This window comes from Amblyomma maculatum, chromosome 10 (genome assembly GCF_055883805.1).
Source record: "Amblyomma maculatum isolate TAMU_Amacu chromosome 10, ASM5588380v1, whole genome shotgun sequence".
Taxonomy (NCBI): Eukaryota; Metazoa; Arthropoda; class Arachnida; order Ixodida; family Ixodidae; genus Amblyomma; species Amblyomma maculatum.
In genome coordinates this window covers 28,559,694-28,580,362 of record NC_139353.1, presented here as the reverse complement: position 1 = coordinate 28,580,362, position 20,669 = coordinate 28,559,694, and the positions used below count along the sequence as shown (strand labels likewise).

Sequence of the window (20,669 nt, the reverse complement as noted above, 5' to 3'; positions counted from 1 at the left end):
ATGTAGGTTGAAAGTCCCGGCAGCAAACACTTCGAAATTTTAGGCCATCACGTACGCGCAAGATGCCGCTCAACATAGGATTCTTCATTCTGTTTCGGTGGCGCGACTTCACCAGGTTCAGGTGCGAGAACACGCGCTCGGCATCGGCTTTGCTGAGGGGCATGGCCAACAACTACAGAGCGAACTCTGCCATTTCCTTGAAACAACTTTCACCGCTTGCATCCTTGAAATCTAGACCTTCTACCCAGAAAGAAGAGCGTCCTTTTTGCTTACTTTTTCCAAGGAAGGAGGCACAGCTGTCTATACTGAGTGTCCAGGAGTTCTAAATCTCCTTTGAACAGTTTGAGGAGAGGCACATCCTGAAGGGACAGTTCTACCTGACTCAGTACGGTTCTCGGGCGAGAATGATTTCATGGAATTCCAAAGCTGAATGTTGGGAGAAAACCTAAGGTGCACTTGCTTTGCAGCCTCAAAAATGAAATCCCGGCATCTCAATTTAACGTCTCTTTCTTGCTCGGCGTTAAGTTTAGAAGCTGCCACCTCGATGTTGAATAGCACTCCAAAGTCCACAGTAGAAAGTGGAAGGTAGGTCGCAGTGTCCTCCAGGCTGACTTCCAAAAGTATTTCTCCTGCAGCTGGGATGTACAACGGGTTGAGCACTCTGCAAATCAATGACCGGAAAAGGTTCTGAAGGCAGTCAACCAGTTTCAGTTGATTTACAGTTTGAAGTTGGAATAGCTTATTGATTCTTGGGAATTCTTGCAGCAGTAGGTTCAGGAACACTAGGTACAGCTTGTTGATAGGATCCCGATACATTTCGGACAGAATCTCAGCGTCATAGCAACGGTACTTGTCCTTGCAGATGGTGAAGTGAAGCTTGAGTTCCTTCCATTGTTCCAGTAAACGACGTCGGCATGATGAGCGCGGATTTCACACTTGCAATACTTACATGCTGATTTTTTTATTATCTCCGGTGACTGAGCGTAACCATTCTTCGAGCTGTGTTTCCTTTTCCCACTCTCTACAATATCGTTTGCCATATTTTGCCCACTTCGAAGCCATTCTGCACAAAGAACACCGGCAACACACTTCGACATAGACGACCACGAGTGCTGGAAAAGCGTCAAAACAGTGATGAATGAATAGGGGCAATATCGTACTTTGTGACTACTACTTCTACCGCGTATATTTAACGACAAACGCGCGTGACAGGCACTAAAATAACAATATTTTCAGAAAAAGTGCATAAGCCCAAAAAAAACGCGGCAAGCGACTCCCTGAAAAAAGAAGCCCGCATTCGCCTATATTAAACGGAACTGGCAACGCTAGCTGGTCATGACCATCTCTTGCCATTATGAAGGCTGTCGCCTGAAACCATTCGCCTCACAGCTCGTTGATCATCGCTGACTTTAAGTCCCACAACACATATAGGACTGGAAAAATGTCCACAAGCCACAGGGTCAGCTTTTGGAAAAAAGCCACTTACAGAACCACTAGCTGAAGATCTATTTTTTTTTTTTTTTTCATTGCCCTGTGAAGTCTCTTCATCATCCCTGGAAGCCTTGGTAGTTGCACATATTCTGCAGGTGCTCCGATGTACGGGTCTAAACAGACTACTGACACTGACACACCGCGGCACTGAGTTTTCGGCGAGAAGTGTGATATCACGAGACCACATGACATGGCCAAGAGGGCAGGGACTGCAAACACGAGCTTTTTACAAATGGGATAGTTAGACGTCTAACGCACCCGAACCCTTTGGATCCAAAAATTCTGGCACACTACATCTAGACAAAGCAAGCACGTTGGTTTGGTTTGGTTTGGTTTGGTTTGTATAGGTTTAACGTCCCAAAGCGACTGAGGCTATGAGAGACGATTCAGAAAATTTCGACTACCTGGGGTGTTTTTAACGCGCACTGACATCGCACAGCATACGGATGCCACCTCTCTTCGCCTCCGTCGAAAAGTTTAAAGCACGGCTTTCTATACTGTTGGACGGTCGTTAAATAATGTGGTGACTTGCGACTGTTTGTTGATGAGCGTGTGCGAGATAATGCAGGCGCATAGTAAGGGATTAGCGATAAATCGTGGACATATGCGCGAATAAGGGGTCCGCATGGGAAGCTGTCTGACGGAAGCCATTCAACGCTGTCGCGCCCTGCCCCCCCCCCCCCCCCTCCCCCATTCCTTCTGCAATTTTTTCACTCTGGTAACATGTGCAGTAGGCCCAAGTTCCAAGTGTAGAGCCAAGCAGCATGCCACTTTCTTCCAAACTACGTGGGCTGTGCAAAGTTTCGCAAGGGGCGCTATTAATGGCGTCATCAGGTCACTGTGCCCCGCGGCGTCTGCTCCATGCAGACGACAATCTCGCCGCGTTCCGTCTGCTCGTCGTCTGTCCGCTTCCTGCTACGAAAGCATCAGACGACGCGTGAGGATTGGGACAGGAATAGCCCTTTTTTACGCTTCCCGCCGACTTCATACGGATAAGCAAAGCGAAAGAAAAAAAAAAGAATGCAAGAACGATTTAGCCGCTCACTGGCGCACCTTCGAGCCCGAACGCGGCGAGCGATTCGCGCGCGCGTGACCGGACGGAAAAGGAAAACAAAGAAGAAATCAGGACGGCCAAGAGGAAGACGCCGTTTCCTAACTTCGTAGCGCGATTCTTGCGAAAACCTGGCTCGAAGCGAGTACCCTTCTGTCGTTAATCTCTCCGGCATTAATTTTTGTTTCTTCACCACGAACCGTTTTTTGTTTTTTCTTGATGGATCCTGCCGTGACCCGCGTAACAGCGATTTTCGTCTGAGGAGGATAACTATATCATGTGAGCGCTCAGGAGCGCCCCGCACGACGAAAATAATTGACGCAGACGGATTAAGTGCTACTCCCGAGAGCAACGAACTGTCAGAAAATGGCAGATTTTTCTTTCTTCTATATATTAGGCTCCCCTTTATTACTTTTCAAGTGAACGCGTTAAGGAAAACGGGCAGCAAATGAGCGTGAAGATGAACTTCTAAAAGCCCAGTCCCGAAACGTGGCAGAGAGGCAGCGAGCTGCTAAAACCGTATCTACGGGCGTTACGAGCCGTGAGCAGGTTAACAGGTTTCTTCAACCACTCAGGCGACCGCGTTTCGATGGAGGCAAATACAAGGAGCTCGTTGTGTACTATACGATGTCAGTGCACGTAAGATCACTAAGTGGTCCAAGTTCCCGTAGCCCTCCGCTACAGCCTGAGTCGCTTCGGGACCTTCCCCCCTCCCCCCCTTCTCCCGCTTTTTTCTCTAAGAAAAAAAAGTTGTCTGAAGGCTTAGCTTGGTTAAGCCTGGAAGACTGCGAAATCAATACCCTTGGCTGCGCCTTGTTCGACTGGTGGTGTGCCATGATTGCCCTTGATTAACTTATGGCTATACATTGTTACTTGGCTGTTGCTATTGTTGCTGCGAGGAGCCGAGCCACTCGCCGCCACCATCGGATGGCGCGAGCTGGGGCCCCGTCTCTCGGTCTGGCGTGACGTCACACGGTCACGTGAAAATGGCGTGACGTCACCGCTGCGGCTCCTGTAAAAACTCACCGCCCCCATCCGATGGCGCGAGCTGGGGCCCCGTCTCTCGGTCTGGCGTGACGTCACACGGTCACGTGCAAGGTCATGTATGGAGGCGCCACGACACGCCAAAGGCTCGAAGTGCTAGCAGTATTGCTTTCGCAATAAAAGTAACAGCCCAAATCAGCACTGTGCAAAGATCACGCGCTACTAGGCATTTCGTAAAGCATTTACAAGATTGTTTTGGTGTATTAGATTTCCCGAATAAGAGAGGCTATCGAGCGTTGCTGCGGGTACACGGGAAGAAAAGAAATAGCTGTGGTTTAGCTCTAGTTAAACCCTGATGGAAGCTAAAACTTCTTTTACCTGCTACACTATCCCCATATTCCAACCTATTAGTGCTGGGCGTTACGTTATTGAGGACACTTAACCTCAGCCTTAAGGGTATGAAGCGAGAGCGTAAGCTCCCAGCCGACATATAAAGTCTCGCTTTAACTGAGTCGTATGGACGTGTCTGCGTGTTCTAGGGATAATGTGAATGCAAAGAGTTCTGGCAGGCTGATTCTGATATCACCCTCCCATATGAAAGGAGCGACCCGAGTTGGCAGCTCCTGCCAACGACGGAGCACACGCGAGACTCGTAGTTGGCTAGCCTAGTGAAGTGTTTCGCTTCAAAATTATTTGGGGGACAGTTAAACGTCGCCTTTAATGGTATTACTCGACAACATTAGGGACTCGATCCCGTTCGCCGTTGATTTTCGTTAGCGTACAAACATTTTTTTTTCTATTCGCTTAACTGCTTTACGTTTATATTTGTGCCTCTATTATCCGGCGCACGCCCATGAGCATGCAATTGTAATTAATAACGCCATTATGTGAGAGACCACCCAACGTAGCTATAAAGACGCGAGAAAAGAGAGAAACTCTTTAACGAAAAACAGAGAATTTAATTATCGGCGTTCTGAGTTCACTGCCATGCTACTCTGCGTAGGTAATGGAATACGAACATGCCTGCTTGAGCTAGGGGCATCGTGTCTAATTCAGCGCCCAACTGTCCTGGAGGGCTGTATCCTGATCTCTCTCCCATCTCAAAGGCGGAGTCAGATTTGGCAACATCTGACAACGCGGCCACGTCATATGATCTTGTGACGTCACACAACGCGATGCCCAGTCAGTGCACGGCCTATGTCACCTACCACCAGCAGGGAGGCCCGTGATTTTTAACGCGATATAGCTAAAGGGCTCGTTACACAGAAAAATTACGAAGGACTTTAGCGACTGAAGTAGTGAAAGGCGAAAGCGTGAGTCTGCATTCTGCTACGCAAGTGGCACTAATTAGTAATTATTTAATTACTTAGTAGTCATTAAGTAGGTAACTAATAATCACTGAATTGATAAGTCATTATTTGTTCAATCAATTAATTGCTTGATTAGTAATTAGTTAATCATATAATTAGTCAATTAGTATTTGATCATTGATTGCCATTTTGAGGCACGCATTCGCGCATTCTGTGGTGGTGCTCTGTGATTGGTCGAGACCTCTATGACGTCATCCCGCCTCGGCCAATCAGAGCAGCCGCAAAAAACTGGACACATTTTGTCCACATCATGATCTATTAAAGGTTTTCGCCTTAAAATCCGCCGTCGACGTTGAGCCAACAATCACGATCATGGCGCTGGCAAGGGGGTAGCTGGCAGATGACATGGCGGAGCACTGGGTATGCGATGGTTTGTGCGACCTAACGAGACCGCACGACATCAGAAAGTTAGAAGGAACTGCCATTTCAAGTAGCTCGTTTGAGGCGGGAAGGTGTAATAAGAATCAACCTTCCAATGCTTTTTTGGATGCCGAGTCAGGCATTGTACACTTCTAGACCACGCAGGTATGTACATGTACCGGTGCGGACAAAAGTAAACGGAGCACGCATCATCATCATCATCATCATCATCAGCCTGACTTTACCCACTGCAGGGCAAAGGCCTCTCCCATATTTCTCCAGTTAACCCGGTTCTGTGCTAGCTCCATTCACTTGACCCCTGCGAACTTCTTAATCTCATCCGCCCACCTAGCTTTCTGCCGCCCCCTACTACGCTTTCTTTCCCTTGGAATCCAGTTTGTTACCATAAGCGACCATCGGTTATCCTCTCTTCGCAATACATGTCCTGCTCATGTCCATTTCTTCTTCTTAATTTCCACTAGAATGTGCGTGATACCTCATGATGACCTCATGATACCTCTCATGATAAACGGAGCACGCAATTTCCTTCAAAAACTTTTCGCATGTTGCGTAATTGAAACTGGCAGTCATAGTATGTGCGAACTGGTAGTAAACGCCAGTGCCTTATCACTTGGACAAATATTGTTTTCTTATCTCCGGTGCAGAAGTCGTGATTTAAATGTGAACGGAAAAAGCATGATCCTTTTACTTATTTATGCCCGCACCTGTACGTTCATACGCTTGGTCGAAGAGGCAAATCGGGGCTTTATATGCGCGGTGGTTTCCTGCGCTCTCGCGCCGTTCCCTTTAAGGCGGAGTTTTAGTGTCCTAGTAATGTTTTGCCCACAACGTTGGCTCCGGACTTGCTGGGGGCCCATAATGGAATCGCAGAGCACTATAATCATAACTACGAATGATCAGAAGCTCACGTCCGATACCAATAACCCGTATAATTACGTTCCCCATGAAACGGAAGTACGGAAATAATTTAACAATACGATATCTTGGTGCAGCGCAGCGCAATGTTACCGGTCAGAAGACAACGACTCGGGAAACTAACGACGCAGTCCGGAGCGATAGCACTACATGCTCACCGTCATTTATGAGCAAAAACGCGTAATAAGAGCGTCTCTGGCATAACTGCCTGAGCGATTGCACCATCTGGGACGATGATGCGGATATTCCGTGGAGCCAAGAAAGAGGCCTCCAGCACAGGAAGAGCAGTCGGCACGAACTAAGGAAAGCAAGCTCCAGGGAGGAAGAATCGATTGGGGCGACCGCTCCTTGCACCGATGTTTCAGAGCTGAAAACAACCATGCAGGAAGCACAGGCGGAAATCGGCGCCGGAAGAAACTTTGTTCTTATAGCACGGGTTTCCAAAAAGTAAAACGGCGCGCGCGAGCGTTGTACAGATTGCTTCACAGCGGGCTCTAGCAACGGAAGCGCGTACGGAAAGTGGTTATCCGACGGAACTATCCTATACAGATATGGTGCTCGCCTTTCGCCGGCCCGGGCGAAGCTGGTCTGCTCCCATCAGGTTTCGTCGAGGGTTGATTTAAAACTTCAAGCGAAGGTTTATCTCTGGCATGCATCGGGCCGATACAGCCGTTCTTTTGCGATACCAGCTTTTTTCCCCGTCAAGAACGCGGCCTTTTCGGCTCGCGTGTTCGCGTGCGCTTGGTTTGGGCTCAATCTTAAAGCATCCAACCGTGACTCCTTGCCCGTATCGTTGCCACGTCAAACAACGGCAGAAATCTGAACACCTGCGGTGTGAAAATGTAGCACTTCCTCTCACGCATTCGTATGTCGGCAGAGGTTTCCCAAATTCCAAAGACCGGCTTCTTCGGCACGAAGCGCGCCAGCGATAACTTGCTTACACGAAACATGACAAGCGGCCCTATAAAAAACGCTGAATGAAGCAGCCCGGCTTCACCGACGCCGATGATAAAGCGAACGTCGATATTGTGCGATGGGTCAGACAGATCGTCACTGTCTGCATGCATCCCAGGAAAAGCAAGTCAATTATGAAATTTAAATTATAAATTCATCCCCAAGAGCTTGCAGGCGAAGCCGCATCGGCTCACACTATCACAAAGCGCTAAATATAGTTGTACGTGATAGGTTTTGGTTGTCGCCCTCGCAATTTTCTAGTTCCAGTGTTCGCCAACATTGCAATTAAACTCTAAAGGTGATTTCGTGGTGCACTTGTTTTTCTTTGCGATAGTACCCTATTACCAACCTTACAATTTGGTATACACTGATGATGTAGGGTCAGCTCACGAACTCCCCCCCCCCCCCCATATAGATCTGAGCATTTGATGATGATGATGATGATGATGATGATGATGATGACGACGGTGATGACGATGATGATGATGATGATGATGATGATGATGATGATGATGATGATGATGATGATGATGATGATGATGATGATGGTGATGATGACCTGAGACAAAATGGCACATACCTCTGAGCATTTAAAAAGTATTTAATACACGCCAAAAAAGGCAAAACGTTTTCTTTCTTTCTTTTATTTCAGTTGGACGATACGTACAGTTCATTGGGCATCAGCAAATAAACAAGAAACATCTAAGTGAACTTAAGGGAAGCGACGAGCTTCACTGACTTCCGTGCGTGTAACAAAACTCGCTCAAGAGGAGGGTATACAACAGTTGCATCTTGCCTGTACTCACCTATGGGCCGAAACGTGGAGGCTAACGAAGAGGGTTCTACTTAAAGACAACGCAGAGGGCTATGGAACGAAACATGGTAGGGGTAACGTTAAGAGAGAGTGGGTCAGAGAAATAACTCAAGTTACTGACATTCCAGTAGAAATCAAGAATAAGAAATGGGCCTAGGAAGGACTAGTATGAAGAGATGATAACCGATGGTCGCTTAGGGTAACAAATTGAATTCCAATGGAAGGAAATCGTAGCAGGTGGCGGCAGAAAGTTAGGTGGGCGGATGGGGGTTAGAAGTTCGCAGGGGCCAAGTGGATGCAGCTAGCACAGGACCAGGTTAATTGGAGAAATATGGGAGAAGCCTTCGCCCTGCAGTGGGTCAGGCTGATGATGATTATGATGGTGGTGATGGTGGTGATGATGATGATTATGAACAAAATACAGACTCTCCATTTCAGCCAGTGGCAATAATTGAGGCCCCCTCATACGAACTGAACCACTTGTCGTATGATATGCACTGCTTTATCACAAGGCGAGGTGTGCGCACATTTGTTCGGAAAAAAAGCATAACTATTTCATTCCCTCTCAGCTTTTCGCAATGAGCGTTAAAATGCTGTCTTCGTCGTTCCTCTCAACCACTGATTGATTGATTGATTGATTGATTGATTGATTGATTGATTGATTGATCGATTGATTGATTGATTGATTGATTGATTGATTGATTGATTGATTGATTGATTGATTGATTGATTGATTGATTGATTGATTGATTGACTGATTGATTGATTGATTTATTGATTGATTGATTGATTGATTGATTGTCCTTTATTGAATAGGAAGGCTCATGGCCATGGATGGGGGTAAAGGGGAGTAGACAGAATCTCCATTGTTTAGGTCGTCACTCAAATCATATTGCTCTAACCAGGCCACTAAGGGATCCATACTTGGCAAATATCATCTATGTGTTAGCATCAGTTTCTAGAAGGGAACGGTAGGGATCTCAACCATACAATGCTTGTTCTAATAAAAACTGCTGAAGAAAACGCTGCCGCTGGGTGCTATACACACAAGAGTCCTGGTGAAAAAAGATCAGGCGGGTTTACAGCTTGATATTCACTGAAATGGGCACCTTCTTCACTCACGAATATTCATGGCTAAAAAGACATTCAAAGAACTAAGGCGAAAATTATTTCGTGCTTGCTTCACAAAAGCTACAGCGATTGCTTCTGTCGTTGTTTTTTTGTTGTTTTTTTTTTCACCTTTGAGTGTTATTGTTCTTGTTTTCACGTGTATAAAAAATGTCGTTTTATAAAACGACATTTTTTCACTCCATGAGGACGCATCAGCTTCTTATCGAATCACGTAAAGGATCTTAACGGCAAAAAAAAAAAATGTCTTTAGCGTAATCCTAATCTCCTGCGTCGATCCCTGCCTAAAGCACACCGGATTTGATAATGATATATGATAAACAGCACTGTCTGGTCTCTTTCCGTATTTGGACCACGCAGCTATTTTTATTTGCTGGACGATAAGGTATCAACGTACCTGACATAACTAAAAAGAAAAACCTTATAAAATTCATAAGGTTTTTCTCTTTACTACCTTATGACATCTGATGCATTCTGAGGTTTAGTTGTCTAGTAAAAAGTGCTTGCATTCAGATGTTCAGAATTGAAGCCTTTGTTGTTGTTTTTTTGCTTTTTTTTTGTTTTTTGTTTTTTGTTTTTCAGCGGCATCGATTCAAACATGTGACGCTGTGGATGGGGTAGAGTGTCACGGGTACGCATTGTTTAATTTTAAGTGTTAATTTTTCGCCTTCGCCGACCCGGTGTGATGAAGTGCGCAGTGGTAATGATGCAAAAGTTGGCCTACTGATCTGACGCGTCACATATTGTTTATCGCCCTATTGAACGAATTATCTCACTTAAACGCTATCGCACTAAGTTTCAGTAAGCGATCACTGGTGCCGACACCCAATCTGATCTCTGTTGTCTTCCTTTCAGAAGCGCCGTTTTCTGTTATAATACCTTTTTATTTAGAAAGCGGTATCTCGTCAGTATAACCCTATTATAACCTTGTTTGAAATGGGAGGAACGTGATTTCATCATAAAAATATTGGCTCAGAACTAGTTTATGCCACTTCGAAATCATGGTCAATTGTCGTTTTGTTGTCGTTGTTGTTGTTGTTCCATTTGATGTACCACACGGGTCAAAACTTTTTCCAACATACCTTGATAAAGCTGCACTTTCTAGATATAAATCTCATGATCGGGCAAAACTAAACCAAACTATCCGCACCGCTCGGCGCGCTTTTCAGCAATTTTTGAATACCGACTAATGGATAATTTGTTTACTCATCGCATTCCTAGCGACTTGTACCAATCTTAAGTGAACAGCCTCCCGCAGACAACTTTCTCCTGATGAAAACATAGCTACAACATCAAGTCATCTCAGTGGTGTACAAAGCTCCGGATACGTTACCGTAGAAATCAATTTCCGCCGCTGATATATAGCGCGCAGATAGTGTGGCGGCGGAGTGCATTCGATATTGGGGTCGATAAACATCCTTACGTGCACCATAAGGAAGTGTTACTTTTTCAGTCCAGATGCTATCTTGACGAAGACAAAGCGGGTCATCGAAGCATTTGCCTTCTGGAGACGAGAAAAATTGAACAGAAGTCCGCGGCTGTTCGGTGTTAGGTCTTCTTTACTTGGTGAATAGCATTCCTTTGAAATCTAGAGTAGTTTCAACACGAGCGGCAGGTTGGAGGGCATCGACCGAAAGAGTATGGAGCGAGAGACGATAGACTCACGCCTTGCTCGGAACACTCACCAATTAGGACGATGGCGCCTAGCAGAATCATGGCCACGCTCCTTGGGACGTGCTGCAGAACACGCATCTTCGCCTCGAAGAGCTTAAAAGCAGGCCCGGCGGCTGCTTCCGCCTGCTAGAGAACACGCCAGTGACCTGGTGGGTCACAGTCTCACAAGCGGCACGTAATCCACGTTGGTCACTACGAACCTTCTTCGTTCACTACGAAACCACACAACACACAATAACGCGCAGCTTTCTGTCGTAGCAGAGCCTGGCTGACGGCTGATGCTTGGAAGAAGCTCCTCTGGAAGTGGTGGACACTGTGCTTCGACCTCCCGACGACGGTTGAATGCCGGTCCTTGAAGAAAACGCTGTTTTCCGCGAAGATTCTTGCCACTGAAGATGTCTATTTCAGAACCGAGAGGCGATGTCTCTCTCTCGCAGCCTGTCTATTTTAACGGACAATGAGCAAACAAAAAGCCAAAAAGGCCTTTCAACGCGATCACGTACTATACCGGAGGCTAGACGACCACCACTGCCTTGGAAGACGTCTATTTTGGCAGACTACCGAGGGGGCAAGTAGCAGACGACGTAACCCGCAGCAGACGACGCAGGGCACCTGGGAGAGTCTGGATGGCGCCCACGGCGCACGAAATACGAAGCCCGAAATCCAAAACCGAATGTTAAGAAAACGACCAAAAAGAGAAGACAGTGCTAGTCTGAGTGCCTCTTTCACCTTTCGCTTTCCCTCTCTGTATTCGTTCGCCAAGCGGGCGAATGTCTTCGAAAGCGACGGTGTGTGTGCGTGCGTGAGTTCTGAGCGTGGTCGTGGTCTCTCGGACTAGTAGTAGTGCTGTGGGAACTTTTCCTCGAGGAGGCCCCCACCCTCACTTAAGGAGAAGCTTTTCGAAGCGTTCGCAATCTCCCTTTCTCTTTTGCTTTCTACTTTGCACTCCTTCCCCTCCAACCCCCCTTAAGAGCTGCGTCTATTTCTTTATTTTCATACTTTTCCTTTTACCTTTGCTTGTTCCCTTCGGTTCAGTTTCGCTTTTCTTTGCTGATTCCGCGCCGCTGGAACGCTGACCCAATTTTCGGGACGCCGCCTCGAGTCGACGGCCCGTTTCCGCCATGGAGAGACTCTCTGCTGCCTCCGGCTGCTGCTCCCATTGGGCGATACGGGGTCACGTGATCGCGCTCGCACCGCAGCCCCATCCGAAATACTGCGGCTTCCAACCTGAACCGCCCCCTCCCTTCCCTCTAACAGCAACCTCCCTGCGCACACGACTCGGCTCGCTTACCACGGCCTGCGAGCCTTTTATTCTTCATTTTCTGGAGGCAGCAGCATTCGAGGAGGAATAAGGTCTGTTATAAACCTGCCCGCAACCAAGACGCTTACGCATCGGGGCGCAGTAAGCGCCTGTATAACACTGCAATCCGCGCGACTGCTGCAGGAAATAGAGGGCAGTCGTACGAGCCGGTTGCAAGGCGTATAATCCCGTTTTTGGGTCCAACCATTACGCCGGCGACGTCTGCCGGTGCAGGAAGGTTGGCGGGGGTAATCGCTGGTCGATAAGCCTCCCGGATATTCGGTAACGTCCCAGTAGAAGGCCTTTCAGAGTGCTCTGTAACCATAGGTCGTTGATGTGTTATCTAGCTCATCTAGAAGCCCTGTCCTTATAATATGTAGTTATGTCTTTGAATGTATAACCCACTCTTCTAGGGAGGTCTGCGAGGCGGCACCGCTGAGCTGTCCTGACCTAAAGTCCCAACGGACCTTGGTCGCTATAGGGCGCTAGCGGCGTTAGACGCCATTGGGGATCCGGAATAGGAGCTCGAATTGTGAGGACCTGGGTCAATAAGGCTTAGTCCCAAACAACCCCTTGTGCAAAATAGCGAATAAATGTTTCCCACCACCGTCGAAAACCGGTCGCCACTACCGGGATCGACCCTGCGTCCTTGGGATCTGCAGTCGAGCGACCTGACCACTGAGCTAACACAGTGGGGCGCTTCTGAAACGAGTTAGAACACCAAAATACTGAGAACTTGAACCGAAGAAAAATATGGCCCACAGTCGTCAAAAACAAAACTTGCACAGAAAAGGCCGCCATGCCACAAGTCGGGGTTACAGAAGGAGTAATCGGCAGACTGAAGCGCAGCACGGGAATCATTTCATGGAGTAATAAACCTGAGTGAATATTTTTTTCCAAGAGGTAGATATTGTGAGTGCATAAGTTGCATTACAAGACAGGAGCTAATTTGCGACCGGTCTTTAAAGCGACAACGTCCACAAGGTTGCAAGAGGCGAGAATGGAGCACCTACATGTAAAAAATTAAAGAGCACAGCAGAATCTGCATTGGAGTAATAAGAAAGCATGGATGCTGTTGTTGGTTCTTTTTAGTGGCTTCTATTTGCTTAATTCACTTCTTGTTTACATATTTTAGTCTTTGGTACTTTCAAATTGCGCGCCAATTCCTTCATATGCCCTTTTTCGGCTCTACTTCCGGTTGCGTGACGTCACATTCTTGACGTCACCCTAACTGACTGACTTATTTTAGTCTGGTACTATCAAATTCTGCGCCAATCCCTTCATGTGCCCTTTTTTTTTGCTCGACTTCAGGTTGCGTGAAGTCACATCCTTGACGTCACCTTAATTGACTGATTTAATTATCTATTTAGTATTTGATACATCTTGCCGTCACCCTAATTGACTGATTTAATTAACTATTTTAGTATTTGATACATTCAAATGTGGCGCTAAGCCATTGGCTAATGAGACCACTTTCGCCTTTACTTTTACATTTTTTTGCCTCTAATTAATTACCTAATTACCTTTTTGGTCTAAATACTTTTTCCGGACACAACATTACGTCACCCTCAATCGATTGACACCACTCATTAACCTCTACCTCTTCTCATTCGCAACTACTGCGGACACGAGGGAGTGGCAGTTCCTGGGGGTGGCAGTTCCCCAATTGATGGCCTCGAGGGCCATCATTTGGGAGCTTGTGGGGCTCCGATTTCCAGCTTATTGGTGACGTCGTTGGTGGTGGTGGAATTACTGATGATTACTGATGAGAAAGGGCGGTATACACCTCGCACTGGGGCAGACTCTGGAAGGAGACGGGGCGGTGGCGGCTGGCAGACCGAGCACCGTGGAATACACAGCAGTGACGGGAAGGCTGCAGTCTTGAGGATAGGCCCGCTGGGAGGCTCTAGTTGGGAAAGCTGGAGCTTGAAGATGGCCGGAGATCACGACGGGCCGTTCAGGTCGAAGTGGGCGCTGCATGGATGCGAGCTCGTCACATGGACCCGCTTCCACAGAGTGCAGCAGAGGACGCAGGTGGGGGCACGACTGCATTTTAGGTCTGGCTGAAGCGTTGGCAGAAGGCAGACTTGGGCTTGGCGCAAATTTCGGGCAGTGGCCAAGATACAAACATTTCCTGAAGGTCTCGGTTTTTGGGAGGAACAGGAGGCAGCTGTAGGTCTCGAAGTTGAGGACGATGGTACGGGTTACGGTGGGTGTGTCGACGGTTATGTTGGATTTAGAGCGCTATCTAAAGCATCAGCGATAGCGTAGGGAGTTTGACATCCATAGATTGTAGGCATTGGACTATCTCGTCCTGCGTTCTGGAGCCCACTGTGTTGCATATAATGGCGAGGACAGTGTTGTCAGGGCAGCTATACAAGTACGAAGAAGGTAAGAGACGAGACACATGTGGAGTTCAGAGGTCTGGAGATAGAGACAAGCACGCGGCTTAGCGATATAGCCATTAGGGCGAAAGTTTCATGTAATGCAGAAAACGTCTCTGGAAATGGTGATACCAGAATTCCCGTGCCGGAACATCATAAGTCAAATGTTCATTGTGGTAACTAGGGTAAAGTGGTTGAGGGTATAGTATGTCGTAACGAGATATAATAAAGACCCGATATCTGATCTTCGTGCCCCACGATCCATATCTTCGTAGCTTGCTCGCGTGATAGTTTCAATAGCAACTGTAACGCCAGCCGTTGCCGAGCTACCGAAGTGAAGAGTGAGACAACGGCATGCACAAGATGATACTCCTGTGGCAGCGCACTTGCCTCCCCTGTCGCCTCTGGCGCGCCATTTGACGCCACTAGCGGACCTCTGTGTGGCGCCAGGTTTTGTCATCTTCCATATCAAACTTGCATGCAGAGTCCCGGGTGGCGTCTGCCTGTCATGCAACTGACAGTTAAGCTAACACTGGGGATTCTAACCGACATATGTGCCTCCGATTGCATGCCTTAGTCACCTCACCACACCACGTGACCTAGCATAGCGGGCATTTTCGTAGATGGGAGGGAAGTGTGACACTGTCCCAGAGGGGTAGGAATAGTGGAGAACGTTGCCACAGAAGCAGAAAAAGCACGGACGGTTAAGCTGCCTAGTCAAGTGCGCGCACAATAGGAGGAAACGTGGTAATCGGTAATACCGCACCGCAAGCAAGCTTTCGCCTTCATGCACGTACGTGATCCTAAGTGTCTTGAAATTTTTGTGCTGGTTGATTCGTACATCGTCGGCAGTGCGGGTGGTGTCGTAAACGATGGAAGCAAAGGTGTAGAGAATTTGGAGCAGGGCTCTGTTAGTGGTAGTGCGGAAGTCAAGCGTCAAGCCCCCTCCGAGTCTGAAGACTATTTCGAAGCCCTCCGCTGGGAGACGAGGAAGCGAAGCGTGGTGGAGAAAGGCAGTACCCCCTAATGGTGGGCACTTGTTGGTGATGGTGGTAGAGCTGGAGTAATGGACGAGGCAGGCGGTGGCGAGACGGTGAGATGATGGGCCCCAGCTGCACAGGGTGCCTTCATGACAAGTACCCGGTGTGAGTCAGCTTCAAGCTCGGCATGGCTGATGGAGAAACCTTCGACTTGGTATACCATGTCGGCAGCTTGAATGGCTGCGAGCACTGTGGCGGAGACGGCCGCTGGAGTGGCGCGGAACGCAGCTGCGCGTTGCGTATAGGTGCTCGGATTCACGCGCCGCGCTCAGGCTAGCACGTCGGTAGTGTGGCAGAGCAGAAAAATATAAATGACCAGCATTCGGCTCCGGAATCTTCAGCGCCTGACGCTCAAGGAAGACGATGACGACAACCGCACAACGCTCGCTCCGACGCTTGTGCGTGTGCTGGAACAAGCTACGACGGATCGCCGGACGTTCCGCTCAATGTTCGCGTTGTAGCGATATTGTATAGATACCTATTGTGAGATGTATTGTAAGGCGTCATATTCCTGCATACGCTGAGTCCATCTTGTGAGGCGGACGGAGGGGTTTTTCAGGGAGGATAGCCAGCAAAGCACGTGGTGGTCCATCACGACGTCAAAAGAGCGGCCCTAGAGATAACGGCGTAATTTGATAAGGACCCCAATGATAGCCAAGCACTCTTTTCTGGTTGCTATAGTAATTGGACTCTGGATTCCAGAGGGTGCGGCTTGCATAGGCGACAACGTACTCAGTTAAGAAGTGCTTGAGACTGGGCTAGTTGGAACATCTTCTCATAAATGCTGCGCTGCTTGTTGTACACGGACAAAGGAACTGGACAAACGCTTAACCTCAGCGTTTTTCCAGTTCCTTTGTCCGTGTACAACTAAGCAGCGCAGCATTTATGAGAACGTACTCAGCAAAGCCAGGTTTGCGCTGTGCGAGTACAGCGCCGAGACTAAAACTATAAGCGTCGGTGTTAGGCTGCCGGGCCGAAATGACGGCAGGATGAGCGGTGCAGTGATAATGCAGCGCAAGGTATAAAACGCATTATCGCATACAGGCGACCATTGCGAAAAGTCGGAACTGCCGGATAGAAGTTGTGTTAAGGAGGCAGCAATCGAAGCAGTTTCAAATAAACCTACGGAAATAGGGCACAGAACAAGGAAGCTGCGTAGGTTTTTTACAGAAGTAGGCTTGTAAAAGGCAGCGGCAGCATGAAGTTTAGCTGGGTAAGCATAGAAAGACGTCTTCCTTAGAGACAACGTGTCATACGATGGTTGACGAGCGGCAAAATAACATTTCTTTTTGTTTAGCTGCAAGCAGACATCAGAGAGATAAAGACGTGATTCAGGCGATAGAGGTGGGTGTCGAAATCTGGAGAAAAGACGACAATGTCATCGAGGTAGCAGATTTTCCAAAAAACAGCGTGAACAAATGGGGACGAAGGGAAGAAAACACAGGAACAAGCGCTGACTCTCAACTAAAATTGGGTATTGGATCTAGAGTAGCGCCTGCGCTTAGTGATATTTTTCTGTCATTCGTGGGTCGAGGTATCCAGAAAGATATGGCTGGGATGCCGTCCCGAATTTTCAGATACGTCGATGATTTTTTTTATTCTCATTGAAAAAACGGACTTTGCTAGGCACATGTCTACAGTGTTAGAAGTTTTCAAAGCTAATGCATAGGGTTAGCAGTTCACTACTGAGGTACCGGTTGATAACTAGATACAATTCTTAGATTTCTGTTTGACTGAAGGGAAGGGACACATGCGTTGGAATTGCGCATCACGAGCCAATAAACCGCTGCTGAACTATAAGTCGCATAGTGAAATGTGGAATTGTTGTTTCATCATTGTCATCTGCGTAGTCAAAATCCTGTCACCATGCTATGAAACAAAGTTTCGATAATGAGGCTAAGAGACTTGGGGAAGCAGGTTATCCAGCTAAGCTTATCACTTTGGGTTATAATAAAATATTTAAAAGCTTAAATCGCCGGCATTGCTGCCGTCTTCACAGAAAGAACAGAAACGGAGAAAGTTCGCAGTCCTTCCCTATGTACATCGCCTTTCTCATGGTCTTAAAAATGTGGCCCATAGGTATGAAGTTGATGTTGTTTTTTCGGCCCCTAATAAGGTCAATAAAATTTGCTCAGTAGTAGAAAATAAGTCCCACAATCCTAATAAATCAGTAGCGTCTTGTGGCGTTAAGTACGATAAGAGAGTTGTGCCGTGCTCCAAAGGGGTAGTTTATAAAATCCCCGTGTCCTGTGGTCAGATATACATGGGGCAAACGGGACGATGTATTAACACACGACTCAGAGAACATCTCAGCTCATTAGAATCTAATCACTCCACTAATCTAGTTGATCATTGCCGATTGTCAATCCTGTTTTCCGTCCTTGCTTTTTACTGACATTTTGTACAAACACCCCGACCAGTTGACCAGGGAAATCATCGAGGCGTACAATATGGTAAAGAAAGCAAGATTGTGTGTCAGCAAACCATCCCTGCTCCTGCGTGACTGTGAGGTTGCATATCTGAATATCACATAGTAGCACGTGCGTTCAGGTTTTGGTGTTTTATTGTTTTCGGTTTCCTTATTTAAGCGTGTTTCCTGTGATTAAATGTTAGTTGAGAATCAGCGCTTGTTCCTGTGTTTTCTTCCTTTCGTCCCCGTTTGTTCATGCTGTTTTTTTTTTTGAAAATGTATCACTAACTCACCCGCTTAGCTATCCTGACATAGCAGAGCCACCTCTTCCATTTCAGTCTACGCCGAATGATGTCCGTCATTCTCTCAAATGTTGCAGGCACATTACAAAGGGCCAAAGGCATAACTGTAAATTCGTATAAGCCATCAAGGGTTACAAGAGCGGTTTGGAGGTGGTCGGCCGCTTCCATGAGGACCTGCCAATAACCGGAACGTAGATCGAGGGAAGAAAAGAGTCTAGATTGCCGTTGCAAACAGTCCAGAGAGTCATCGATGCGTGAAAGAGAGTAGACGCCCTTGCGCACAGTCTAGTAGATTGCCGCACAACAAGGTGGCGGCAATCTACACAAAAGCGGATGGAGCCATCTTTCTTTTTGACGAGCACAACAGGCGAAGCCCAAGAGCTACTAGAGGGCTGAATCACGCCGTCTTGGATCATTTTGTCGACTTGCTCTTCCATAGTCTTGCGCTCAATTGCAGATACACGGTAGAAGGCGCTACCACACTGGTGCGTGGTTGCCGGTGACGACATGATGGGTGACAGTAGAAGTTTTGCACAGGGAACTCTGATGACAGTCGAAGGACGAGCGGAACTGGAGAAGGAGGTTAAAAAGCTGCGTCCATTGCGGGGAAGGAAGATCGGCGTCGATAGAGAGAAAGAACAGGTCTGTAGGGCAGGACGCAGGCGCAGAAAATGGAGGGCTGAGCCCAGTGAGGGCTATTATATGAGACCAGATGGCAGATTCTTCATGGGGGAGAAGAGACTCAGTAGGTTGTATGCTGCCGAGGCATTCCTCATGGCGAATGTCATGACTCCGCGACTAGTTGCACTGCGGTATTTTAACAAAGGTGATTGTGCAAAAACGGCTGGCGATAGACAGCGGTCTGCATGAAAACCTGTGAGTGCAAACACTGCGCGTTCGAAAAGTCATTTATAACGTGCTCCAGGAATTTTCGACATCACTTAATTGTTACGTTACCTCATGAACAACTGGCCTCCATCACTGTTCTTCACGGGTGAGAAGAGACTCAGTCGTTGTATGCTGCCGAGGCATTACTCCTGGCGACTGTCAAGACTCCGCGACTAGTTGCACTGCGGTATTTCAACAAATGTGATTGTGCAAAAACGGCTGGCGCTAGACAGCGGTCTGGGAGAAAACCTGCGGGTGCAAACACTGCGCGTTCGGAAAGTGATTTATAACGTGCTCCAGGAATTTTTGACATCACTTAATTGTTAGGTTACCTCATGAACAACTGGCCACCATCACTAAGAGAGCTCATGAACCACGTGGGCCGCCGTTCTTTGGATATACGGGTTTGGATGGAAAGCAGACGAAGATCGTTTTGCGGCGCAGTTGTACCATGCAGTGTTGACGTTGACAGACGTAAGCATAGCCGTGCGCAGAGGAGTGTGTGTGTGTGTGGGGGGGGGGGGGCAGTGGGGTGGCCGCCCCTCATAATTATTTTAGGGGGGGGCGCCAAGTTCATCTCCATACCTTATTGGTTATGGTCATGTAGATATTTTTGCTATACTGGCGGCCGAGGACTCGTCTGTTGCGTTCAAAGCTGCCTTACCTCCGGAAAGCCGGGGACTTAATTAAGGAGCAATTCTGCATCCCCGGCAAAGCTCGCTTTGAGTATTTTGTATGTGTTGCTATTCTATCACATCAAAATAAATGTTCTATTGCCATTCCTCATCTTTGCGCTGTGTTTTGGATGTAGGGGCCTTGAAGAGGGATGGGGGCCGCTGCGGTGATACTGTAGTGTTTGTAATCGGCATCTAGCCGAATGGTACCACTCTGTTGGCCACTATGGAATAAAACATGGCGGCTTAACTAACCGACTCGCTTCATCAGTGTCTCGCCCAATCTAATCAATCGGACCCCATCACAGTCTCCGGGAACACTAAGGATACTTCGCTCCCTCTAACGTAGAACCCTGCGCACGCTTATGGACGTGAGGTGAATTCATTTACATGGTAAAGTTTATGGTTAAGTGAATTATTTCAACTTTTTGAACGTTGCAGTAAAACGCATGGTTGTAGTTAGACTTGTGGATGAACATTCGCATAGCTTATCAGTTTTTGCAAAACTCGGGAAAAACGATGGCAACGCTCCGTTGTAGCTCGCTAAATTGGCCATCTCGCACGCCATTCGAAATACGGGGCTGTGGCGGCACACCCGCACATGACATCCCGCAGATGTCTTTATGCGCAAAGTCTATAGCGTCTACCGTTTAGGTGGGAACCGGTTGGCGATAAGCTGATTAGCAATACGCCTCGCTTTTCAGTGCGTTTTCTGACCACAGAGATGGCGGCCGCTGTGACATAGATGCAAGTCGCTGCTTGTTGCTTTTGTGCGGGAGGGACAGAAAAGCCAGCTGAAATCAACCTCCAGTCCTCCACTGCACGTTTATTTGCAACTTTACAGAAACGTATACATTAAAGCTTCGCAAAATGTAATCATTTATCAAAGTTCAGTAGTACAGTGGTGAG

General features: G+C 47.6%; 1 protein-coding gene across 1 annotated transcript in view; it reads right to left on the bottom strand.

Annotated features, from left to right (window-relative positions):
• LOC146175989 (uncharacterized) overlaps positions 1-15,649 on the bottom strand; it is a 63,271-nt gene extending 47,622 nt beyond the window's left edge. The window contains exon 1 of the mRNA XM_084581233.1: positions 15,484-15,649. Coding sequence (XP_084437359.1) covers positions 15,484-15,649 — 166 coding nt within the window. The remainder of the gene's footprint in view (positions 1-15,483) is intronic.
• Between the last annotated feature and the right edge of the window lie 5,020 nt (positions 15,650-20,669).